The sequence below is a fragment of the Ciconia boyciana genome, chromosome 2 (assembly GCF_034638445.1).
Source record: "Ciconia boyciana chromosome 2, ASM3463844v1, whole genome shotgun sequence".
Classification (NCBI taxonomy): Eukaryota; Metazoa; Chordata; class Aves; order Ciconiiformes; family Ciconiidae; genus Ciconia; species Ciconia boyciana.
The window spans coordinates 1492749-1519219 of record NC_132935.1 but is presented as its reverse complement, the minus strand read 5'-3'; the positions used below and the strand labels follow the sequence as shown (position 1 = coordinate 1519219).

At 55.7% G+C, this 26471-nt stretch overlaps 2 protein-coding genes across 3 annotated transcripts in view; both read right to left on the bottom strand.

Annotated features, from left to right (window-relative positions):
- Positions 1-1154: 1154 nt before the first annotated feature.
- On the bottom strand, positions 1155-3981 carry MAFA (MAF bZIP transcription factor A). Its single transcript, XM_072851125.1, has one exon. The coding sequence runs from the start codon at positions 3262-3264 to the stop codon at positions 2398-2400; it is 867 nt and encodes a 288-aa protein (XP_072707226.1). The 5' UTR covers positions 3265-3981; the 3' UTR covers positions 1155-2397.
- Positions 3982-7771: 3790 nt separating this feature from the next.
- The window catches only part of ZC3H3 (zinc finger CCCH-type containing 3), a 182555-nt gene continuing 163855 nt past the window's right edge, over positions 7772-26471 (bottom strand). For both annotated transcript variants that reach the window (XM_072851804.1, XM_072851805.1), the window contains 4 exons: positions 24554-24729; positions 22451-22659; positions 9677-9757; positions 7772-9498 (listed from right to left, as the gene is read on the bottom strand). In XM_072851804.1, the coding sequence (XP_072707905.1) occupies positions 9467-9498; positions 9677-9757; positions 22451-22659; positions 24554-24729 (498 nt within the window). In that variant the 3' untranslated portion in view covers positions 7772-9466. The remainder of the gene's footprint in view (positions 9499-9676; positions 9758-22450; positions 22660-24553; positions 24730-26471) is intronic.

Below are 26471 nucleotides of genomic sequence, written 5' to 3'. Positions count from 1 at the left end.
CCCCCCTTTCTGCCCAGCCCCAGTGCATCAGGCATGGGGCAAGGATCCCTCTGCGCATCCCAGCTCCCATCCCAAAAAACTGAGCCAGATATCAAGCTGAGCTCAGGCTGCTCAAAAACCCCCCGGACACAAAATAAGACTTCAAGAAGCCTGAAGCAGCTGAAGAAAACAGGGGGATGAAGTCCGGGGGTGCAGGGGAGGCAGAAGCAGAGGGTCCTGGGGCCACACACACCCCACAAAGCCTGGGGACAATGGGTCCCAGGGGGGGTTGCATCAGCACAGCGGTGATTTATGGAGGGCGGCAGGAGGAAACACGCTGCAGCCAGTGTGCTGGGGCAGCTCCCAGCTAGGGACCGGCTGTGGCTGAGCCTGTGCAAAAATATAGGAGAAAAAAAATATATATATATAAAAAAATTATATAAAATACTCAGAAATATGTTGGACCAAGGACTGTGTTGCAGGTTGCCCCGCTAAGCCCGGCACGGCCCAAGAAAGCTGTGAGTGGGGCAGCCGTGCTCGGGCTTCCCAGCGGCACGGAGCAGAGCTGCCGGAGCCATACGTCTCTGCAAACAGTCCCGAAAAACCCCAAAACATTTATAAAAATACCAACCCTAAAGCTTTCCTTTAGGGAAGGTGTGTGTTTGGTTTGAGTTTCCCCCCCACCACCACCTCCCTTGATTAAAAACTCAAAAGGGAGAAGCCAAAAGGGGAAAGAAAAAAATCATTTATTACCATTTAAAAATCAAGCCAGCGGCTCATCGGGGCAGTGTCAAACAAGCTGGGACCAAACTGGATCCGGCCTGGGGCGAAGGTGACTTTTCAGCGGCCGCGGGGACGAAGGTCTCCGGGGCGCCTTGGGGACAAAAAAACCCGCAGTACCCAGCTGGAAAAAAAAAAAGGCAGGAAAAGTGAAAAGCCAGGGTTCAGTGGGGCAGAGGCGATGGTGGTCCCTGGCTCACGAGTGATGGTCAACGCTGGATTTGTCCCTGCGAGCCTCCCACGCCGCGACCCCTCGCCCGGCGAGGGTTTCGCATCAGTACCAGGACTCAAAGGGAAGAAGAAGCAAACCCCAAACGAAAAGGCGATGCTGCGGGACCCCCCGGTTGAGAGAAAACCCGACCCAGGCTCTAGTTGAATATAAGTTTTTTTTTTTATCTTGATGCAACATCGTTAAAACCGTCACAAATCGAAACAACAGGTCGTTAAAAACGCTTCGCACGATCAGTACCTAAAATGCACCAGGCTCCCAAGCTCGCTTTGTCCGCAAGACCCTTGTGTTTTCCCCAAGATTAATTTTTTTTTATGGTTTTTCTTTTTTAAATAAGCAACTTGTTAATAAAAAACCCCGCTCCTCCGCGCAGGATCGGCCCCGCTTTCGCTCCAAGCACAATTGCACAAATTACTATTATTTTCTTTTCGCGCAAGAAATAATGTGCATTTTCTTTCCTTCTTTCAACACCGAGGTTAAAATAATATTCCATTTCCCGAGGGTTTAATAAATAAATCTGGTGCATAGTGAGATAGCAGCCAACCGTTTGCAGTCCATATATTACTATATTGCCTTTCAGGTCACCCTAGAATTGTTACCTCTCCCCCCCCCCCCCCTATTTTTAAGAGCATAGATAATTTTAAATCTCTATAAAACAGTATTATTTAACCCAATTGATTCCTGTATATAGTGCATTCGGCTTCTTCCCAACATCGTTAAATTAACTCGGATATTATTTGCATGCTATTACATACAAACTTTTTAAGACTCGTGTATTTTTTTTTTCTTTTCTAAAGGATTTTGTCGGTTTTTTTTTTTTCGTAAATCACCAAGCAAAATATAGGCTCAAGGAAAAAAAAAAACCAAAACAAACAAAAAAAAAAACAAAACAAAAAGGCAGAAAACTAACTAATTTCTACATATTTACAAGGGTGAATAAGTTAGATGTGGCTCAGGTTTGCCGGCCGGGGAGGGGGGCGGGGGTGGCGGGGCCGGGCAGGGCGCAGCGCTGCCGGGGACCCCCCCGGATGATCCGTGGGGAGACCCCTTAAAAAAATCATCAAATTAGGGGTGAAACACGCAGGATAAGGGGGGGGGGAAGCCACCTGGATGGCGCTGATGCTCCCGGGGAGGGGGGGAGGCGCGCCGTACACGTCCCGCATGCAGGCTGGCTCCAGGTCCACCCCCCCTCCTTCCTCCTCCTCCTCTCCGGGACCCCCCCCGCTCCAAGTCCCGATGGGTGGGGGGTGCTCAACTTCCCCCCTCACCAAAATTTCAAGAGGGGGGGGAAAGTAATAATAATAATAATTTTTTAATACAAGCAGAGGGTTTGTTCTCCCCACATGGAGGTGGGGGGGAGGAAAAAGGGGGGGACCCCCCCCACACACACCCCCCACCCCCCCCGGGGCTCACATGAAGAAGTCGGCGGTGGGTTTGGGGGCAGCGGGTGGGGAGGGCTCCCTTGGGAAGCCCCGGCCGGCTAACTTCTCGTATTTTTCTTTGTACAGATCCCTTTCCTTGGCCAAGCGGGTCACCTCCTGCTTGAGCTGCTCCACCTGGCTCTGGAGTTGGCATTTCTCGTTCTCCAAGATGTGCCGTTGCTGGACCCGCTTGTAACGGCAAGATTGAGCGTAGCCTCGGTTCTTCAAGGTCCTCCTCTTCTGCTTGAGGCGGATCACCTCCTCCTTGCTGAAGCCCCGCAGCTGCCGGTTCAGCTCCCGTACCGACATACTCACCAACTGATCGTCGGAGAAGCGGTCCTCCAAGCGCAGGTGGTGATGATGATGATGGTGATGGCCGGGATGGTGATGGGCGGCCGGTGGTAGCTCCTCACCACCGAAAGGCTGAGGTCGGAAAGGCTCGTAACCTTGATGGTGATGATGATGATGGTGAGGGGCACCGATCAACGCCTCCACCGCGTCCTCCGGTGTCAGGTTGAGAGCTTCGGGATTGAGGTGATGCTGGTAACCCGACATCCAGTACAGCTCCTCCAGCTGCGGTTTGGAGCCCAGGGAGGCGGCGGTGGTAGCTGGGGGACCGGGAGCCGGTTGCCCACCGGGACTAGGAGCGCAGAAACTGGGCGAGGAAGGCACGGAGGAGCAGGGCGTGCTGAGCGGGGTGGAGGAGAGGGAACCGGCGGGCAGCCGGTGGCACAGCCGCTCCGCCTCCGCCGGTTCCTTCTTCACCTCGAACTTCATCAGGTCGAAATCGTTCACGTATTCGATGGCGAGAGGGCTAGTGGGCAGCTCCGCGCTCATGGCCAGCTCCGAGGCCATCTCAGTCCATGGAGGGACCGGGGGGTGATCCCCCGGGCACCGCCGCTCACCGAGGGTTGGGGATCCCGAGGGCTCCGGGAGTTTTTCTCCGACCGGGCTCCGGAGCTCTGTCTGCCGTGCAACCGGCTGCCCCGACGGGGCTCCGCTCTCCCGGGTGTGCGGCCGGGCTCCGGGAGCCTCCGACGGGGCTTTGCTGCGGGGTTCGGCCCGGCTCCGCTGCGGGATTTAGCCGGGCTCCGGGATTCTCCGACGGGGCCTTGCTGCGGGCTTCAACCGGGCTCCGGGACCCTCTGACGGGGCTCCGCTCCGGGATGCAGCCGGGCTCCGGGACCCTCCGCCGCGACTCTGCTGCGGGCTGCAGCCGGACACCTCCGACGGGGCTTTGGTCCGGGGCTCTGCTCCGCTCTGCAGCCGGGCTCCGGGGCTCCGCTGCCGGACCCTCCGCCGGGGCTCTGCTCCGGGCTGCGGCCGGGCTCCGGGACCTTCCGCCGGGGCTCTGCGGACCGGCTGCTCTTCCCCCCCCCCCACCTTTCCTCCGCCGCCGGGAAGCGGAGCCCCGTCGGTCCGGGACCGGCCACTCTCCAGCACGGTTCTGCGGTTCCTCGGGGCAGGCTCCGCCGCTGCCTGCAGCCGGCTCCCAATGGCGAGGAGCAGGCAGCGCCCTGCCCGCCCCTTCCTGCCTCCCCTGGCACCTGCCCCGGCCCCACCTCCCTGGGCTGCGAGCCTTCCCCTGCCCTCCTCCTCCTCCCAGACACGGGCACGGTGCCCTGGGGGCGGGGGCCGCACCCCCTGCCCGCACCGCTGCCCGCACTCTGCCTTCACCCCCCCGCCGCTGCCGGTGCTCGGCGCTGCCGCCGCCGCTGCCGGGCGGCTGAATGGAGCCCGCCGCCTTATATACGGGGGAAAAGGCGGTCCGGTCCCGCCTCCCGGGGCGGGATCAGTCTCTTTTCACCTATCAGAGCGGCGGTGACCCGCCTTGATTTGCATATCCCCATGGCAACGCCCCGGGGTGCCTGTCAATCTCCGCGGGGAGAGGGCTCGGCGCTGCCCGCGGCCGCTCCGGAGGAGGGAGCGGGGGGGGGGTGGGGTTGTCCCGGGCACCCCCCGGGCACCCCCCCGGGCACCCCCCGGGCACCCTCCGGGGCACCCCCGGCCCCACCATGTGCCTTTCACCCCCGCAGCTCCCACCAACCACCCCGGGCCCAAGCCGGGCTGAGCAAGGAGTGGGGAAAAAAAAAAGAGACAAGAAATGCTCATTTCCTCCCAAAGAGATGGGAAAGACCCAGAATGGGGATTATTCATCCCAAAATCAGGTTTCACGCCACCTCGCTGAGGGACCACGGCCTCCCGCATCCCTGTGGGTGCCAGGCCCGACATCGGGGTGCAGCCCCTTCCCCACCTCGGTTTTCCCAGGTGGGAGCAGCCCAGTGTCCTTCCTAGGGCACGGGGAGGCCTTGCCATCCTTGCAGAAAGCGATATATAAATATTTTTCACATTTTGAGGGACTTTTTTGTGATGTTCCCACAAGCCATAGGTGATCGCGGAGCAGCCGCATGCACCGGAGCCGGCTCCGCGTGCGCCACCGGGGCTGGACCATTTTCGCCGCTGCCTCTGGGTTCGTACCGCAGGAGGTGACATTTGCGCTTGGCACGTGGCGAGAAGCGTCACCAGCTCGAGGACGAGGACTGCCATCCCAGCACGTGGAAAAGGCGTCACCGGCACCGAGCGGGTAGCTGGTCGGGCGGCAATGGGGTGCTCAGCCCACCGCAGGATGAGGCCCCGGTCTGGATGCAGCCACGCTGCTCCGAGCCCTGCCGCCTCGTGGCTGCTGCAGCTGCAGCACGGGAGGGACGAGGATGTTTGGAGTGCCCGGGCGAGATTTGGGGTTAACACCAGTGGGGTCAGGGTCAGTGTTGGGGGGATCGGGGTTAGGATGGGGACGTGCACCCAGGCCAGGGCACACAACAGCCTGGTCCCACTTGCAGGCACAGCTGTTCCACACACCAACGTGTTTGAGGGAAACTGAGGCACGGAGCAGTTGCCATCGAGTTGTCCCACCTAACCCCAAGGACAAACCCATTGCATCCCACAGAGGCTATCGATACCCACCCACCACGTAGCAATCCCCCTCGGGGCCCAGGATCGTCCCCAGCACCCTGCAGGATGCGGCCCGGGTCCCACTACACCCCGGCCCGGCCGCATCCTGCCCCGCTGCACCCCACAGGCAGCTCCGTGGGATGTGGGGGATGACGGTCCCCTCGCCCAGCCGATGGCCATCCCCACTCAGGGACTTGGGGACAGGAGACACTGCCCTCCCCAGGTGCTAATTCACCATGCAAAAGCAGGGATTATTTGGGGCAAATTAATGCAAAAAAGCTTTTTTTTTTTTTTTTTTACGGAAGAAAACCCTTTCTCCCACTGCATCCCCAGCAATTAAAACCCCACATCATTTCTTTTACTGGATCCAGCCTCTGGAGGGTTTGGGATGCTTGTTGTCCCCTACCCCATCTTTCTCCTCCTATCAAGGTAAAATATGGGGGGTTTGTCCCCCCTAGGAAGGGTCATGGATGCAGGCAGAGAAAACCCCGTGTGTGTGTCCCAGGACCCCGACAATGCTGGAGGTTACCCCATATGGGATAGCCTGGGACACATATCCCATATTGGAGACCCCAAACTTGGGCAGGGGATAATGGGACCCCCCCCTCAACTTGGGGTGTGGGGCAGAGAAGGGGACGAAAAGGGCGGCTCGATGTTTTTGCAACCAAACCCCCTTTTCACGGGGTGTTTTTAACCCCTATTTGTGTGACCCCAAATGCAGCATCAGTATCCCTGTGCAGTGAGGTGTCGGGGTCCTGCACCAGGAAAGGGAGGGGGGGGGGGCAGGATGCGGTGCCACCTCCCTACCCCTGGCACCACGTTCCTCCCCGAAGCCGCTTGCACCCTGGGGGCACCCGGCCCCCATCAGCAGCTGCCACCCACGATGGGACAGGAGCCACGAAGGGATTAGGAACGGGCCAGGCTCCAACGGGGCCGTCGCTCGCCCGCAACACCCCCCCTTGGGTATTTTTAGCGGGGTGGCCGGGTACAGTGACATGGCCGGGGGAGCGCGGCCGGGCCCCGTGGCATGTCCCCAGCCCTCCCCGCCACGCCAAACACTGGGGCCGGTCATCTAAGTTTACTCACAGGCGGTCAAGTGACATAACCAGGTTGGTGGCCGCGGGATGGCAGTGGGATGGCGTCACCTTTTGCTTTTAGAGCGGGCAGCTCGTGTGCCCCTTTAACCCTTCGAGCGGGGCTGGGTGCCCACGTGGGTGCTGCCTCAGTTTCCCCAGTTGGTTGATGATGGGGTGATGGTGCACAGCACCCAGTCTGGGGTGCTACTGGCTTGGGGAGTCCTCGTGGGGACATCACCCCATGGTGAGGGCGGTATCCACCATGATGCACCCCATGACCTGGTGGTACCGTCTTGGTGATGCTCCACCAGCATCCGCAGCACGAATCCGGGTGTTGCTGCACGGAGAAGGGTCGGAAATGATTTTGGGAGGGGGAAAAAAATCATGCAAAGAGGCTGATGCCCATGGTGGGACCAGCTATGGGCATCGAGGAGGAGGAGGAGGAGGAGGAGGAGGTGGCGGCAGAGGGCAAGGGACAGCCACCCTGATGACAGACAGAAAAGCGAGCCGGCGGATGATGCTAGCCCGGCACCTGCTTCCCCGGCAGGGGACCAAGAGCGGTGCCAGCAGCACCCGCCGCAGGAGGGTTTTCCAGGAAATGTTTACGGTGTTTACCTCCAGAAATGCTGCCCCGTGCCACCCCTCCGGCCAAGGCACCCCCAGGGCACGTCCTTGCCGGGGTCCTGGGACAGCCCAGCCATGCGCCCACCATCGCAGCGTTGCCAGCTTCATGGGGAGGATGGATAAACCCCCATGGGGGCCCATCACCCAGGCATCGAGGCTGCTGGCAGCAGAGGAGGAACCCACCGGGGCTCAGTGACACTTCTCCAGGGGCCGCGTTTATCCCTACTCGGAAATTAATCACCCCCAAGCAGTGCTTTAACGACAGCCGGCAATAAATTACAATCCTCCCCGGGAAGGGAGCAGCGGTGCCGGTGGGCGGCAGAGCCGCGGCTCTCGGCGAGCTACTCATTGCCTCGCTTAATTAGTGCAGCACGAGCCTTAATCCCCGTTAGCCTGCTCATTAGGGAGCCGCAGCCACGGGAAGCACCGAAGCTCCTGGCCACCATCACCCCGTACTGGCCATCCCTGGGGACTCGCAGCATCATTGTCTCCTCCGGGGCAATTTTTAGTGAATTTAGGTTTTGTTTTGTTTATTTTTAGGAAACCACCACGTGAAGAAATATCCTTTCTGGGTAAGGGGGGGGGAAGTTGTAATAATTAAAAACCCTGAAAGATTTGGGGAGCAGAGCATCAGCAGCTCCTCGAGGGGATGTTCGTGCAGTATCGCTGAAAAAAAGAGCAAAGCCACGCTCCGACCAGGCATCGGGGGGAAGAAACTCTTTATTTACATATCAAAACACACGGGTTAATAAAAGACATTTCATATCACCAAAGATGATGACGTTTTTGTTAAAAAACCAGCTCGCTGTACACACACCAGGGTATGAGGGCAGTCCTGGGGAGGGGACCTGCTGGTCCTCGCAATGGCTGGGGGGATACTGGGGACCCGGCCACCCCAAACTGGTCTCCAAGCGGCACTAAACCCCTCGCAGCTGCTGGTTCAGCAGCGGGCAGCATCCTTAAACAGGAGCCCAGGGAGGTGACAGGCATTAATGATATCGTGCCTTTGGTGGCACGCCGTGCCCCGAGTCACCCGAGCCAGGTGTAAATCCCCCACCACGAGCCGGGCAGGGGGGACGATCCCAGCTTGTAGATGTGGGGTGATAACAAGACCCCTCCATGGGGGTCACCTGGGGAAGGGGAAATCCCCGGGGGGACCCACGCCGCCCAGTTGCAGGGGGGTGAAACCGCAGCCGTCAGCCCCTCGCCGGAGCCGCGGTACACCTGAGCCCACGGCATCACGGTGGCTCCGTCGCCCACCCCACCGCCAAGCGCACCTGGGTGCTGGGTCCCCAGGGAGCCCCAGAGCTCACCCCCGTCCCTGCTGATGCCTTTTCCCCGCAGGGCTTTGCCTGAAGGTGCTGCGATTGAGGGGCAGTGGATGGGCAAATCCAGCCGCCCCACAGGGCTGCCCCCGGCTCTCAGCACCTCTTGGCAAGGGGAGATCCTGTAGCTGTCCCCAGAATCGCGTCCGTGTGGGGGAATAGCATCTGCCACCCCAAAATCCCCCTGGAAATTGCACCTACAGAGGCAAAAACTCATCATGCCAGCAGCTGCACAGCCGGCAGTACTTGACTCGGCACAATGCTCCCCACATGCTTTGCTCCTGCCTGGATTTGCAGTGACCCCCCAAAAACCCCAAAAGAGCTGGTTTGGGTCTCCCAAGGGAGCCCAAACCCCTGCTGGGACGGGGAGAAGCGGGGGTCAGGGTGCAACCAGCCATGGGAGATGCCGACGTGCTGCAGGAGCATTTGGTGTGAGCTCAACGCTGCTTCCAACACACGTTTCCACTAGGGATGCTCTCGGCACACGGCTCCGCTCCAAGAATCTCCTCCCAAAACCAAGGGGATGGAGCGGGATGGATGTAGGTGGATGGATGCAGGTGGGCTCTTGGCACGGAGAGATCGGGGCTGAGCCGTGTGGGGGCTTTATGCCCCGTTACATCCCAGCACGGTGACTTGCGACCACAGGCCATGCTCTTCCCCAATATAGTGGCTGACCTGGATGCGGGCACGTTGGGTGATGGCATTAAGCTCCTCAGGTCCCCATGTCACCTCGTGTCCGGGACAGGAGCACAACCGTGATCTGCGGGAGGACCGATAGGGATGGGAGCCTCTTCCCAGTCCCGCAGGCATCCAAGGAGCCTGGCGGCAGGGCTTGCCTTCAATAAACCAGCTGAAAAGATAATTTATTGGCAAATTAAAACATTTCAAACAAAGCCATTTCCCCTGCGGGAACGGGTGGCGCTTCCCCACGCTGCCAGCCGGCTCCTTGCCAAAATGATGTCCCGGAAGCAAGATGAGAAGGGGTTGCCGCATCCGGCCGCGGCGTCCTGAGGTAGGTGCCAGGTCGTGCCCGGCTCTGCGGTTCCTGAGCTGGTCGGCTGCCGCGGGGTCGGGTCTCGCTCATAGACGGGGCTTGATCTGCAGCTGTTTGCCTGGAGGAAGGAAAGGAAAAGGTGATGGTGGGTGGTGGGTGACACGTCTGGACACCCCCGGGCTTCTCCTTGCTCAGTTGCGGCGGGTTAATGCATCAGAGATGGGCTCGGGCACCGGGGATGTGGGTGGTCCTCCGCCCCAGCAGCACCCGACCCCGATAGCACCCACTGGCCTCACCTTTGCTGCCGTCCTCCAGACGGGTGTTTTCGGAGTCCCGCGAGGATGCCGGCAGCAAAGTCCTCTTCCATTTGGCGCTGCCTGGGAGCAGAAAGGAAAAAAAGAGGAAAAAGTCATCAAGGGTGGCTCGGGTCACCTTGGAAATCCCTCGGGATGTGGGCGCAGGAGCATCCCGAGCTCCTCTCCTGCTCCCGCAGCCTCATCGCTTCGTGCTTAAACGGTGGGAAAAGGGAGTAAAAGCTGCCTCAGAGGGCACGGTGCTGCCAACGAGAAGGATAAATTAGTGAGCAAAAGGAGAAAAATAAATGAGCCCACCTAGCTGCATCCCGTGCCTCCCATCCTGAAGCCTGCAGTGATGGTTGTGGCTCCCTCACCGCTCTGCCAGCCCGCTGGTGGGGACACACGTGTCCCCAGCACGGTGCTCAGCCTGGCCTTGCTGCCCCACGGCCCTTTCCCCAGCCTTTCGGTGCCGTTGGTCCCTTTGGGGTGGGGATGTGTCTCCCTGCGAGCCCAGAGCTGATGTCCCCCTTGGCCATGGCCGGGATGGAGTTGGCTGGTTCCCCAAATCCCCGAGCATCCTCAGCTCCCCCACAAGCGGCACGGGACAGAGGTGCTCGCAGGTCCCTTCTCACCGCAGAGCAGCGAGTGTGCTGCAAAATCCCCAAGTTACGGGTGAAAAAGAAAATAAATAGTAGCCAAACCTTCAAATTGCAGCACAGGGTGAGCATCACGACCTGCTTTGGGGCTGGGCTGGAGCAGGCAAGAGCAGAGCACCAGCAAGCAAGAGGTTAACTCACGCTCGGTGCTCTGGCCATGCTGGTGAAAGGTTTGGGGAACAAATCTTTGAGCCACCCCCAGCATGCCCCCGAGATGCTCTGGGCGATGACTTCTGCTTGCTGGAGCACTGTGCCTCCCCCAAAGAAGGTCACAGATGCTCGTATAAAGCCAAACCCCCGTGAAGTGCCGCTGGGAGGTGACCTCTTTGCAGGACGAGTCCAGACACATCCCATGGACCAGGGTGGATGGCGTGAAGGCCTCCTCCGTTTCAACCACAATGCTGGACATGTCTTTCTGCAGAGTTTCTCCTATTTTCCCTCCCTGAAGGGTGCGGAGAGGTGGTTGCAGGGTTTTCCCTGCCAGATCGAGGGGTGGGCAGGAGCGTGGTGTCCTCTTGGGCGAGAAGACGCGGAGATGAATGTGGATGGGAAAAGGAGGTTTCCCAGAAAAAAGGACCCACAGCTTGTTGAGCGATGAGGTTTAGTGGGAAAAGTCCCTTCTCACTTGGGATTACAGGAGGTGGAGAAGATCATGGAGGAGCTGGAGGGAATCCAGCCCAAACCCCATCCAGATGCAGATGTTCTGGATGAGCAGCACACAACTTGCCCATGTTTCTGCAAAAACCCAGCGTCGGCCCTCCCCGCTGCATCCCACTTCCCAACGATGATACCCAACGTGGAGGTGGGACCACGGGCACCTTCGAGCAGCCTTGAAAGCCCAAAGGAGACGGTTTCGGGGCAGGGGAGGCAGGAGGGGTGAGGACCCCAAGCAGCATCCGACAACAGGGAGCCACCACGAGTTTTGCTTTCCTTTTAAACTTGGGTAAACAAACTTGCTCGGCGTCTAAGCCGCCGTGGCAGTGATACATAGCTTTTGAGCTAATTTATGTAAAATAAAGAGGGCTCATTTAGCACCTTTCCACCCTTAATATAACACCCATACATCAGCGGGCTGCACAGCAGCCACGACGGGCTCGGCTATTAGTCACCGGCGACGCAGCCAAATTCGGCTTCGGGGAACGGCAACGCTGAGCAGACTTGGCCTCTGACCACCCTCCTAATTTTCCAGCTGACCCCAAGTATCTCTTTTGCATCAAGCCAGATGGTTTTCCCAGCCTGGGATTTCCAAATCTGGCCCCAGTTGCTGTAATTAGGGTCCAGCAGAGCCGCTGCCCATCAATCCCAAGGGGTCAAAATCAGCATCTCCTCATTCCTGCCCTGCCACCGACCGCGGCCCCGGTCCAACAAGAACGGTGGAAACAGCTCAATTCCCCCCGAGGAAACTTCATTAGCTAATATCCGCGCAGCGGCACGAAACCCATGCTTTGCAATTCAAAGCAAATATGATTACAGAAGTAGAAATATAGATTTCTTTTTTTGGGGGGAGAAAAAAAAGAAGGTGATTTTTAAATCGACCGTAATTAGCTTCCCGACTTCAGTACGGGGTTGCACGGAGCCGAGATGCTTTCAGAGCATCCACGCCTGATTTCGAATTTATTTCTCAAAAAAGTGAGGAAGGCAAAAATGAAATAAAACCAAAATAGGTTGTAAAAGGACTAAACTGGTCCAGTTTCTCACCTCGGATGGAGGGAGATGCTGCTCCTGGAAAGGATGGAGCAGTGGATGCTTCACCCCGTGGGGAGCAGCCAGGGACAGGCAAACACCGCATCCCAAAACACCCCGCCGCAAAAGCCGGGGGGAGACCTGGACAAAACGGGGGTGTCGCTTAACCCACCCCGGCAAACGAAAATATATTTTCTGCTTTTGTGCACGGGAGATCCTGCAAATGGCGTGATCAATCTTGGGTCGCATCTCGTGCGCCTTCACTCTCTCCCCCCCGTTTTCTTCTCTGCATTTCAGCAGCCACGCAATCCATCTTCCAGGAACCAGGTATATAATTTCTAGTTAGTGAAAGCCGGGCTAAGAAACCCCTTTTTCATTACGATGATTGAACTGCTTCCAAAGAGAGGAACCGGGGCTGGATCGCGAGCTCTCCATCGAAAGCCGGGCGGCTTTTGCTGAGCTTGTCAGCCTCGCTGGAGAATTAGGACTTCCAGCGCTCTTCCTCCTGATGAAAATCAACATTTATTTTGCCTAAGCCTAAGAAGGTGTCAGGCAGACGGAGAAACTTGCCACTCTTCACGAGGAGAAGGGAGGGAAAAGAAGGAAATCTAATAGAAATATATTATCAAGTCTGAGGAGTGGACAGTGCAGTAAATCACGCTTCAGGTGGCACCATTATATTTTTCAATAAAACCTGGCCTTCCCCCAGACGCCGCCGAGCTGAGCGGCTCCAGCTGCACCTGACGGGAAAGTTAAAACAAAATTCGTTTCATCCAGATGCTGATACAGGAGGATTTAAAAGGATTTAAAGGTGGGGAATCCCCTCGGATGGGGGATAAAAGGAGGTGGCTCAGGTCCTTGTCCCCAGATCCTCTCCCTGCCCACCGCTCCTGACCACTGAGGGTTTAAAAAAATTGCTTTTCTCCCCAAGCCGCGAGGGTGGGAGGCAGCTGAAGATGCCCCACATCACGGGTGGAAGATGCCCAAGCCCCAAAGCCAGGGGACGCAGGGGAAGACGGCTCGCTCGCAGCTTTCCAAACTCCACCATCCGACTATAAAGAGCTTTGCCGGAAGGAAAGACGGTTATATTGATGTTTTCCCTTCCTGACCAAGCTCCAGCCCGATGGGATGTTTGATCTCCATCGCTCTCCCGATGCTGCCGGGGGGTTTTATCCTCTCGGGCATCCAGCCGGGCTCTGGGAAGGGGCTTCGCGCGGGGCATGGTACCCGCAGCTGCCCCGCTCCTCCCTGAGAGCTGACGCCGTGTGAAATGGCCCCAAAGAAAAAAATATAATCCTATTCCCGAAGGAAAGCGGGCTAACGAGGTGGCTGCAATTAGCAACTGTTTTAAGAGCCAGCCAGCTAACGCTCCGGTTATCAATACAGCAAAAGGGATGCAAAAGTTTCCACCTGATGGCTCAGGGCGCCGAGATGCATCCCAGCATCTCCCTGACGGATGCTCAATGTTTAACGCCACGAGGAGAAATCCCCAAACTCCACACAGACTTTTTCCCACCATTCCCAAAGGAAAAATAACCCTTAACCCCTTCCCAGCTGCTTTGGGGGAGCCCGGAGGCTGAATCTTCCCTGGAAACAGCTTTTCCTTTCGCAGCGAAAGCGCTCGGCTGAGTCAGCTCCCGGAGAAACCTAGGCTGAGAGATGCCTTTTTTTAATAAATTAAAATTATTATTATTTTTTAATAAAGCCCAAGAACAAAAGGCGGGATGGAAAGGCTAAGCTCCAGAATTTTCCGCAAATGATTTTTCACATGGAAAAAGCCGCTGGGGGGCTGGATCTCCTTGGCTCGATCCTGCACTAAATCCACCCAGTGAGACAACCTGCACCAAAAACTCACCCTGCTGCTGTTCCACCCAGACCTTCTGCCCCTCAAGTGAGGGAAACATCAAGGCTGGGATGTCAGGACAAGCTTTGTCCAGAAGGAAAAATGCTCAGATGTTTTCTTGCTTCCTAACCGGGATGTCGGAAGCGGGGATGTGCTGGGGGAGATGTCCTGCCGATGCCCGGCAATGCCCATCTCCTGCCATGCTTGCAGAGCAGGACATCTGTGCCGGAATGTCCTTTCCATGTGTCTTCTCCTTAATTCCTTCTTTTTGGAGGAAAAAAGCAACCAGCAAACTAGCCACTAGCTGCAGCAGTGGGAGAGGGGCTTCGTTGCGTTGCGGGCATGGCAGAGATGTTTTGTGGTCTGGTGGCACACATCGACATGGCCATGATGACGTATGGTGAACACCACATCTGTCCTTCACTGGTGAGCTGAAGCTTAGCCTGAAGAAGACAGGATTTCACTGTCTCAGAGGGCTCTTCCATCTCATTTTTTAGGTCATTAAATAACTCAAGGAGGGAACAACAGGGCTGCCAAGTGGCAGCGGGGTGAACAAGAGGGGTCTTCAGAAATCCTGAACAAAGTCTAAAAGCCCTGGTCTCCAGACCTTCCATCACAGGTGGACAAGACCCTAAAAAATGGGTAAAAAATTAATATGGAAGAAGCAGATTTCAGTCCTGGCAAAGGAGTGAGACTTGGCAGGTCTGAAAGTCGCCTGCAAATCGATAAGGGAAGAGGATTGGAAACGTGCAGGTGGCTTGGTCCAGGCAGAAAGTAAATCAGAGAAGAGTATTTTCGACGGCCTTTTGTGGGATAAGAAACAATGATTCTGATTCAGAGCGAGAGCCCGATAAGAAAAAGTCACAGCACTCATTGGGTTTACTGGAAGTTTCAACTAAATTGGCCACTGTGCAATAAGGAAATTAAACGGCAGTGAAGTTTCTGACTCTTGGACCTTCGCAGAGCCACCAAGACACGAGGAGATCCAACCCCAGCCTTCAGCAACACCCGTGGTATCTGCAGCACCCCAAAGCCCGATGGTACGCCAAGCCTGACGGTGTCCTGCAGCAGGGTCAGGGCTTTAGTAGGGGATGGAGATGGAGGGGATGGAGGGATGGAGGCAAGGGCTGCCAGATATAAGGCATCGCTGCAGAGGGATGGGCAAGGTCCACTAGGGAGTTCTCCCCTGGTGAGGTCCACCAGCCTGAGTACCAGCCCGTCTGTCTCTCCGGGCTGCGAAGGAAGCACCCATGACCAAGAAGAAGATGTCTGAAACCAGTATCCAGGGTGGATGAAAGCAACCTAAACCTCCCCCACTGCAGAGACTCCCACCAAACAGCCCCCAAACCCATATGGACCTGCTGACTCAGGAGGAGAAGATGCAATTGCTAATGACCTGAGCAGATCCGGCCTGTTAACTGGAAACCAATTAGACTGATACACGTCGTCCTGCTCAAGGGATGGGTGCAGCCCGCTACCTGCAGCTCGATAGATTTTTGCATTAGAAAAAGCAATTCTATTAGAGGTTTGTTAATTCAGTTATGAAAGAGTTTTGATGCTCTCTAATTAAATTCTCCCTGCATGTCCAATGGAGCGTGCGTCGGCCCGGGGGCTGGCGAGGGAAGCATCCACCTGCAGTGGGATAACACAGCAAAGGCGAGGAGGAGATCAGGGCGAGCCCAGGAGCATCCCATCACCACCTGCCAGGTGCATGGCTCACCCTCTCCATGACAAGAAAGATCTGCCAAGTGCCAGGAGAAGAGTTGGGAAGATACCACCAAAGTCCACGCTGCCCTGGAGCCCTTCTGGTTGATGAGTCATGAGACAGGGAGGGTTCATGGGTACCATCAGGAAGGAAGATGGAGATTTCCTGCTCCCTGTCTGGACCCTGCTCCTTTATCCTATGAGAGCAGAAGACCTCAGGGGAAGGCAGTGATGGGAAGGCTGATTTAAGGACAAGGTACATCAAGCACGCTCCTAACTCCCTTTTCCTTTCCCTGCAGACTTCAGGGCTTGGTGTCCTGCTGCCCTTCCTCTCCTTAGCTTGTCCTTGTCCCCTTGGTATCATCTGGGAGGATCTGGGAGGTCCTGTAACTCCCATGAGCTCTCACTATGACCATCAAAGTGCTTCCACCTACTCCTGCTATCTCCTACCTGCCTCCTAAGAGGTTCTGTCAAGGGACACATCCCCAGCCACACGTCCTTGACTTTCAGCTGTCACAAGCAGAGACATAATGAGCTGGACTTTATTGTTGAGGTTGGACAGGTTTAAGCAGGAGGTTCGATTCAGTGACTTCCCTGGGTCCCTTCCATCCTATGATCCTAAGGGCTGGACTTGGACCTGAAAATGGCCCAGGGTTGCAGGGGAAGAAAGATGACCGCGGTGTGGTCATCCTGTACACACTGGTGGCACCTCCACGGGGACTGAGGAAAAGGTCCTGCCACATGGATCCTGAGTCAATTGACCACGGGAGCAGAATGAGGGGCCAGCGGAGGAACCTGTGGAGAGGGAGAACTCTCACAGCAGAAGCCTTCGTGGCATCTGCTCTAGCAGACCTCTGTCACAGGGGCCCACAGGGCACCAGCTCGCTCTGCCACAACACCTCCGCCACGTCAGCAAGCGGATGGCACAGGACATGCAACAGCCTCGGCACTGGCACACGGATGCAGCACCCTGGCCAGTCACATGTCCACGTGGAGATCACGTAGCTGCCCCCGAAACACAAAGGAGATGGTTTATCTGTTCCTCTCATGCCTGAAACCTATCCCCTGCTCTCCCCAGGCCCTCTCAGCTGCTTCCACCCTACAGCTCCCCAAGCCACCTGCAAACCACCAATAAAGCTCCAGAGCTCTTGCTAATTAGGAGAATACAGCAAATGGGGAAACTGAGGCACACAGCTGTGAAACACCACTATCCTACTAAAACCCATGTTCCTGCATAAAGATTTCAGTTGCTGCTCTTGCCAGCAGAGGCTAACATTACTGTGACCGAAGATCTCAGATGATCTGCAACCATCTCCCATCAGTCTGATCTGCCCCAGGGACCCATGAGGGGGCCAGGAGCAGCCCTGCGGAGTCCCCTGGCTCTCCGCAAGCAAAAGGCCACATGGGAATAACCCGAGGCAAAGCAGCCCTCAGCACATCGGCCCCCTCACTCTTCCCAACCTGGTGGGTGACCAAGCAAGGTACACATCACAGCGGCCCTGAGATGTCACAAGCCACCTCACTGTCCACTGTCCCACAGCCCTTATTGGAAGGTCCACTGATCTGGCTCCACAGCTTGCTGAGTTTCTTGCTGCTGTGAGCACCCAGGAAGCGTGGAGCAAGCAGGGGCACAGCAGAGTCAAGGAGTTATTGCCATTCTTTGGGTGATGCACCAAGACATTCAAGCAGGTTCTTCAAAAGCTGGGAAGCCCAAGAAAGAGCTTCTCCAGCACCTAGGCCAGATGCTGGGGAAGAGAGGTCCATTCTAGTGACAAACTCTCCATGAGAGGCCTGACAACAGTTGGCCATAACACTCCCGCCAGCAGTGGCAGACACCCACCAGGACTCTGCTCAGACAGGGGGTGCTGTCGATGACAAGTCAATGGAGGGAACCTGGAGGAGGAATATACAGAGAAGAAGAAGAAAGACTAGGAAGGCTGTGTGGGACAGAACAGCTTCCCTCAGCCAAGTCATGGGAGATCCAGAGGCCATGGAGGTGGCCCCACCCAAAGAAGACGACATGGACATGGTCCCACCCAAAGAACAGGCCATGGAGGTGCACTGGCTGCAGATACAGCCATTGGCCCATGACTTCATCATGGCAAAGGTCCTTTCCAAAAAGAGGCAATGACCCCCACCAGGAAGGCCAGGACTTCTGGTAAGTCTAAGGTGGCTCAGATGCCTCCTGAAGTTAACTGGGATGGAAGAGACAGGGCGTTTCTGTCTAAAGAAGAGAAGATGGGGAATTGCTGAGTTCAATTACCTGTCTTCAACTGTGCTCAAATAATCGCTGTCTTCAGTTACCTAAAGGTGGCTGAAGATGGAGCCAGACTCTCCATGGAGGTGCACATGGGATAATGGATCAATAAAAGAAAACTATATAAAAAATTGTTCCCCGGAGTAAACAAAAGGCTTCAGATTTATCATGAAGAAGTCTGAGTTCAGCACTGAGGTCTGCACTAAATGCTTCATTAGCAGCGCTTTTCAGGATTGGGCTAATTTGGTAGCGCTGTGGAGATATCCAACACTTGCAAGACCACACCTGGAGCTCTGCGGGCTCCCCAGTACCAAAGGACACGGACATACTGGAGTGAGTTCAGTGGAGGCCACCAAGATGGTTGGGGTTGGAGCACAGGATGTACAAGGAGATGTTTGTGACCACACAGAGAAACCAGTTCCCTGTATTTTATCCACAAAAACATTTCCTCCATGACCCTACCAAGAGGAGCAAACTCCACTAAGTCCTGCCGGAGTCAAAGCTGATAGCAGACACCGGCTCCTGTTATCCCAGGACAATGCCCTTATGTTCTAGCCCTCCATCCCCAACCACGCAGATGCTCTCTGGAAGGCTCCAGGGCATCTTCTGCCACTGGCTCACAGCGATCAAAAGGGTTGGTTGCCTCACCTGGCTGCCAAAATAAGTTTTGGATCAAAGAGCTTGTGTCAGAAGCAACGTTAAAGGAGATACTGTAGGCGATGGAGACCCCACAGGACCCTTGGCGCAGCCGAGAGGGACCAGCTGCATCCACGTGGAGGGCTGGTAGCACCGGCTTTCTCTTAAATTCCAGAAGCTGGGGATGGTCGGACCAGGATCCGGCACCAAGGGGTTGCCCATCCCCACAGTTGCGTGCCCCGTTGGGGGTGGCTCTCAAGCACGGGTCCAGCCCCGCAGAGAAGGGGGGAGAAATTTGCATTTCCAAAGTTATTCCTCCAGAAGTGAAAGCTGTAAACAAACCCAGAAGCGCTGCACCTCCACGAATTCCTCCAAAGCCAAAGCGTTTGAGCGTGCTCAGCGGAGCCGTTAAAAAAGACTGTAGCGAGCATCTTCCATTAACGTTACGACCGTGAAATATGACAATAAAATGATAGCCGTATGGTCGCAAATTTGCAGCCCGCCGAGTTGCTAGGGGTTTATCGTCACTCAAACGTGCAGAGAGCTGTAAAATGTTTACAGAAAGGGTCGTTTGCAGCTATAAAATCCTCTTTTCTCTCCTAAACAAGGCTGAGTGGAGCCATTTACAAACCCCTGAATGTTCATCGGGGGAGAGGGGAACATCTGTTCTCTCCAGGAGTTTTCAGTGATCTTCTCGAACAAATTAACTAAAATGGGTGCTTTCTAATTAAATTAGCACTCGATTGGAATGGTTTGCATTGGTGCGCTTGCTTACAATTAGCGTGGGGAGGCCAGTTAGGCTCCAGCGCAGGCTATTTAACTGGAAGGTGAAATATGGAAAAGCCCATTACCTGGAAACGGGTGTTGGAGGGGTAAGGGAGCCCGTGTTCCCTCTGGCTCTGCCCTCATAGATGGAGAACACAAGGAGGTGAAGGATGGGATGCCACCAAGCCCACCCTTCCTAGCTGGGACGCTCGGCTGGAAGCTGTTTGCTCTCCCCGTGCCGCACGAATGGGCTTTGTGGAGGATGCTCAGAAAAGCACCAGCACCTTCAAATTACTCCTCCAACCCCAAATTACAAGGCTCCTCTTGCAGGTTGGGAACCCTCCCCACGGAGGATGACAGCGCGCTCCGCTCCATGCATACAGACCACATCACTCCTTTGCAGTCCCCTTTTTCTATATCCCAAGGCCAGAGGCTGCAGACCCCCACTGAGACCCCGCAAGCTACGCTGTTGCCCACGCTGGTCCTTAAAGGTCATCTCCAAACCCCCGCTCCATCCTTCCCGCACACGGCGCCAGTGTTTTTCTTCGCTCCTCCTGCATTTACCAGTATTAAAAGGGCATTTTCTCAAATTGTGACCGTTTAACCAAGCAATTCAGCTCACTCTGTAATAATAACCTGTCCTCCTCCTTATTTACTACCCCGCCAATTTGTGTGTCACCTTCAGGCTTTACAAGCAGAAACTGAATATTATCCTTGGTACAAAGGCTGCAGCGGGGAAGGCACAGACCCCCAAACCCCATCGTGGACACCAGCTACTACCTAGAGCTACGCAAGGACTCATCCTGACCACCCACTTCGCTCAAAACAGCATCTCAAGCTCACAAGCACCAGTCCTGGCTTTAATGGTGATTTGGCCACCATGAAGCATTTGGTCCTCTAGCAGCCTCTTTGGATGATGGCTCGTTCGTGGCCAGGGCTCCTTTTCTCCCGTTAGGTTATGGGGGTCCCCGGCTGCTGCTGTGCCCCCAAGCCCCTTCATTTGTGTGTTGAGACAAGACTTTAATTACCGAGCTCACCCCAGCACCGAGCATGGGCAAACCCGGGCACTGAACAGCATCCTCGCACCCGGACTCACCGCACGCGATTGCCGCATTCGTTTGGCTTGGAAACTGCTTCATCATCAGATGATTTTACAGCCATCTGCAATTCCTGCCTGGTTTTCCTTTCCTATGGATTGTCCAGCATCTGCTTTCCAAACACCACGTGCTCTCCAGGCAAAGGCAAAGGAGCACAGAGGGATGCACACCCCAACCCCGTACCCACCAGCTCCCCACAGCCTTCCTCCGACATCCCTGGACTGAACCAGCTCCTTCTACTCATCCTCCCACCCAAAACGGCTGGAAATCATCATCCCCTGAACGCGCAAACTGGAGTTAAGAGGAAAAGTATGCCCTCGCTGCCAGGATGATGCCTCTGCCCACTCAACTGAGTTACTCCAGGCTGCCAAGTGCAATCCAGGGTGTTTCGACAGCTTTCTTGTCTGTGGATTAATTGCTCCATCTTCATCGCAGAGATAAAAAAACCCGATTAAGCCGCTGCTTTGAGAGTGCTTCCCCAGCCCCGCCACCGAGATCAAAAGGGAGTTGAACCAGGGCCAAGGAGAGGGAAGGAGGGAGGCGCACGGGGGATGAAATTCCTGGAAAGGGAAGCCAAGTGCTTCACCCCGTGTCACGGAGAGGAGCTTTCCCAGCCAGAAAGGTCCCCCGCTGTCTCCACCGTGCCGCGGTTCAACAGCGCACGCGCTTGCCTGTGACTTCAGGAATATGTTGCTAATCCTGGGAATTTTCTTCCCGACAGCATTAAGGCATCTCAGCCCTCCCTGGCTCGAAGTGCTTCGTGGTCAAGCCAGGCAAAGCCTTGCAGATCCTCAGCACCCGCTTACAGATCACCGGGCAAACACCCCAGCCCAGCTTTCAGTGCTGAATTCATCCCTCCTCCCAGTGGAATCCTGCTCCAGCTGCACACTCAGTTGGAGGAGGCACGGCATCGAAGATGGGGACGGATGCTCCAGCCCTTCGGTTCATATTGAGCCACATCTTACGCCAGCTGAGCTGGCGGGGGGGATTTCATCATTACTGCCACAAAATATTTTGATTTCTGAGCCAGATACTGCCTCCCTTTCTGCGATGGTGCTCAGGAGATGCAGTTGCTGCACATCCCTCCACGAAAGGACGGGAGATGAAACGGAAAGCGTGAAGCATCATTGCCTCACCATCTCCATCACCTCTGCTCCTGCGGACGCATCCCCAGAGTGCCCCAAAGTCCCATCCCTTCCCGCAGAGCTGCTGGTGGTTAAGGGATTTTCCAGCGTAGGAGCTGAATTAGGAGAGGAGGAACCAAGGAAAATGTTGGAGAAGCAGAAATGCAGCTAACCTCCACCATGAGCCGCTTTGCAGAGAAACAAAGATGTTTCTTCTCATCGTTTCAATAATTTTCTCCTGCTTTTTTTTTTTTCCACAGTCAGTTCAGTTTCAAACAGTTGAAAAATTTCCCTGAACTTTTCCAAAAATCAAAAAAATGTCAAGGCAGAAGCTGTTTGCTCTCATGTGTTGGAGTTTGTAAGAAGTTTTCCTCATCCTAAAACTGCATTTTCCAAAAATTTTACTGATTTCCAAAGCCTCTTCCCCCACCTTTTAATGAAAGAGCAAAGCAGATCATCTCAGACTAACACAGCTCTTCCTTCAAACTTGCAATCTGCAAACACCCCATCACACCACCCACCAGGGATGTTTTTATTTCAAAGCTTCAAAGCTATTTCACACTGGGAAGCATGTGTGATGGATGGTCCAGAGGTCCTGAGATGGTCCAGAGGTCCTTCTGCAGGTCTAGCGATGAGGCACAGCATCACTGCATCACTCTCAAACACCCTCCTACCGGGGACCGCTGGAGCTCTGTCACAGGAACGAGACTGGATTCGTCATCAGATAATTTATAGGATAAGGAAGAAGGAGCCGATGACAAAAGACGGGGACAAAATCCTACTGCGTGGTTTCGGGAGCAGAGCCAGGGGCTCGTGCCCCTGCGTGACCAGAGGTGCAAATCCCAGTTGCCATCCTAGTTTGAGCTCCCAGCATAACTGGCTTGGCGATTCACGAGGAACACCGATCCCACCAAAACCTATGGAGAGCAGTGGGGGAATAACTCTCCCGCTCAGTGAATCAGAGCAGCTCGGAGCATGCGTGAGCAAAAGCAGAGCAAGTGCTTCCTACCTGGCTCATCCTCTGACTCATCCTCGTCCTTCTCCACTTTGCAGCCCTGGTCACCAGGGGATGCTGAGGACTGGAGGGAGATGAAGGACGGCAGCTTTTGCAGCCAGTTGGTTGGCGAGGTGTCCGCCTCTTTCCAAAACTTCACCTCTTGCTCTGCGCTGGAGGGTCCAGGCATTTCCCCATCATCATGGAGCTGAGCTGGATCGTTCCTGCAGGAGGCACATGGAAAAAATAATAAGGAAAAATAAAACGATCCCACTTGGCAAAGGCATCACATGCAATGGAGGAGGCTGGGGTGAACCACCGGAGCCACACACGGACGCTCTCCAGGTTCCATCCCAGGCTGCTCCGTATCTCCAGTTTCCCAGGAGCCAGCTTGGATTCAGCCGGAGTTTCTCACTCCCCAGCTGGATTCCCTGCCCTGCGCTTCCCTGCAGCTCTCAGATGCTCGTGGAGGTGCTGGGCTCCCCTTTGGGTGCCAGCTGGGCAGAGCGAGTGGAAGAGAGGGGAGATGGAGGGTGTAGGGAGCAGGGATGGCTTGGTGATGCCCTGCTGGGCTTGGCTCAGCCCCAGCCCTGCCGCCCTCCTCCGAGCCCAGCTAACGTGACACTTCAGCTCATTCGACATCTCCGATGATGGTGCCAATAAAGGAAAAAAAAACCTCCCGAGCAGCTTCCAAGCTCGGGTGTGCTCCCTTCCCCGCGGAGGATGCCAGGAGCCGGCCCTGGGACAGGAGGGGGGTGCCTCCCTGCCACCCAGCCCTGCGCTCATGCCTCCTTTCCTAATAAGAGCAAGGAGCTATTTTACACCTCATTCACACCGGGGACGTGAGCTGGGTGTCATTCCAAGGCTCTTCTGTCACCCGGGATAAGTTCAGAGAGCCCACTGAGTGCTCGTCCCCCTCTGCTACCTTACAGGGCAGGGCCAGGATGAAGCCCAGGACCAGGCAAGAGCATGGACCAGACCGGCACAGCTCCCAGATCCCTCTGTTTCCATCCCACCTTCACCCCCACGTCCCACTGCAAAGAGCCATGGAGGAACCGAGCATCTAAGCTGGTATTTTCTCTTCCCGCTAACTAGGATTTTTAGATTTTGGCTTTTAAAGCCAAATTTCAATTTGGCTTTAATTTTAATTACGTTGGGATGTAGTCATTTTGCAGGCAGGGCTCGGGGGTGAGGGCAGAGGAAGGCAAGGATGTGCCAAGCTCAAGAAAATCTGTCTCCCTGGAGGGACGAGGACCAACGTGTCCATCAGCCTGCAGGCTCCGTCCCAGCACCCAAAAGCATCATCTTTGCCCAGAGAGAGCTCAGCAAGCTTCCAAGGATTAACCAAGGACCAGCCCAACATCAAAAGGTTTTACAAAGCCTATTGTATCTCCACGTCTGTTCCCATCTCTGCTTCTTCAGGCAGCAAGTCCAGCCCCAACAGTGAGTCCCTCCATGCCACCCTGAGGGCTCAGCTCTGCTGAGCATCAGCAGGGCTCTGCTCTCCACTGTGGAGGTGAGGAAGAGAGAGGAAGAGAGATGATGGTTTCCAGTTTCCCACTGAGCTACAGGTAAGCTGTACCCATTTTCAGTGGTGAAGTCTCCATGAGGGCTCCTCCACCACTACCCCCAAGGTGGGGATGCTGGGAGGTCCCAAAGAGGTTAACTGAGCTGGAGAAGCTGGTTTCTGAGAGGACAGAGGGTTTTCTCATCCCAGACATGCTTGGGACTTGGGGAGGAGCAGGGAAGAGTGGCAACCTCCCAGGAGGAAGGTCTACAAAAGCCTCGGAGATACCTGGAGGTGCCGAAGCCCTGGGTGGCACATTTCTATGGGTCAAGATACCCACAACGGCACACATACGGTAGCAAGATGCGAGCTATCCTCTCTTTCCTCTCCATCAGCTCTGCCTGGAGACCTCTCCCTCGAGCATGGACCCTGCCCAACCCTATTGCCCGTGGTGGCTCTATCAAGAAGGCACCACAGTGACCCACATCAGCAACATCTTAAAATAAACCAGCACACAGATGGATACACGTCTGGAAGAGGAAACATCCAGAGCAGGCTGGGAAGAAAACTGTTTAAAAGCAGCAAAGCGAGTTTCTTCTGCTCTTTCCTACCTGCTCGTCTCCTCCCAGACCCGTCTCCACTTGGAGGGGGGGTCACTGCGGTCCCCATCTTCTTCCTCTCTTGGGTGGCGCTTCTTCTGCGGGTGCAGCAGCTTGCACCGGGCACCCCGGGGACAGACACCTTTCTTGGCAAAGTCGGGGCAAACCAATGTGTGCTTCTTCTTGCACTGTGAGGGCAAAAGAGGGCAACGTTGGGAAAAGCAGAGAAAGCCTCGCGGGGAGCACAGGTTCCCAGAGCTGGGCTCCTTCAGGTGACATCAGCATGTTGCTAAAGGAAGAGAAGGATATGTTGATGCTTCCTTCTCCGTATCAAAATACTACTCCATGCCAAAATACTATTAAAAATAATACTCTCTTCTGGGAGACACTATACACTCACCCACAGTTTTCCAAGTGCCTGATTTTACAGACCCAAACCCTAAAAGTCTTAACAGCAATGATCTACCCCCAAGGAGGCGATGCTGGGAGGTCCCAAAGAGGTTGACTGAGCCGGAGAAGTGGGTTTCTGAGAGGACAGAGGGTTTTCTCATCCCAGACATGCTTGGGACTTGGGGAGGAGCACGGAAGAGCAGCAACAAAGCACATTCCTTTAAGGACTTATTTTGGGATCGCTGCCTGGACCACGCTCCTGACGAAGGTGGCCCAGGGCTGGAGCTCAGCCCGCTCTGCTTGGGGCTTGGGAATGAGCTTGGACGATGCTCTCCTGTCTGGGGAGACTTAGGGGGGGCCACGGCATGGCATGGCACTGGCAAAACAATGGCATCAAGATGTTCACCCCTAAAAGCGCTTCTGCGCTCCCAGCCCGGCATTTCGGTGGCTCCCAGCAGCAACGCTCACAGCCATCCCCACAACCACCGGCTGTGCTGGTGGGAGACAGACATCGGCAGTGCTCCACAGTTTCCCCTGGACAAGGCTTTCTGCTGGGAAATGGCACTTTTTGGCAGCGGGAAAGGCAGGAAGAGATGGAGGCAGGGCAGAGGAGACACATTCAGGTGCGATTTCCAACTGGGTGGCTGGGAACGTTGGCCAGGGGAAGGGAGAAAGAACAGCCTCTCTCTAATCTCCGACTGTTCCCAACACTGTGACAGCAACAGCCAGAGATCCAGAGACCTCGTCGCAGTATATCCCAAGGGATGCAGGGTGGGAGCAGGTCCTGGAGCCCTCCTCAGCCCCCCGATGCCCCAGGTGGACCCACTCCCACCCAAGATGCTCCCTGCCACCCCACCCAGCTTGGCTTTTGCAGGGAGCGCAGGCGTGCACCACGCTGTGACACCCATGGCGAGACACAATCCAACGCACACGGCACAACGAAGGGTTCACAACACCAGGATCCATTCCCCTGTTGACCTTCTCCACAAGCAAAGATGCAGGCTGCTTTTTCCCCGTGTGGGTCCTTCCACACTTGGATGCCCACACTTCAAACCTCCTTGCTACAGGGTAGCACCGATGCTCAAATTTTGCACAGCTTTGGGGGAAAACAGGACAAATCCACAGGAAGAGAAACACAGTGAGGGTTTCAGCGTGATCATTCTCGCCTGTTTATAAAAATGCATCCTCCCGCCGATGCGGGATGTTGGTGAGCTCCTGCCCTTTTAATGTAACTTGATTTGGGGGGCACGGGAGCACCTCTCCGTGCTGACCTTTGGGATGAAGTAGCAGCCCCGCTGAGCCGTGGAAGCTCTCTCCTCGAAAGGGCAGAAGGGTTTGGCAGCTCTGCCACCCAGGGCCAATTGCTGAAGTCAGCAGCAGAGCAAGGAGCTTGTCTGCTGGAGGTCGGGGATGGCGTTGAGCGGCAGGAGGGCTGGGGATCCAGATGGACACACAGACACTGGCTCGATAGGGGGGACGGCGCAGTGACAGCACTACTTTTCCACTGAAAATTCGTTAAAAAATCCAGTTCCTATGACTT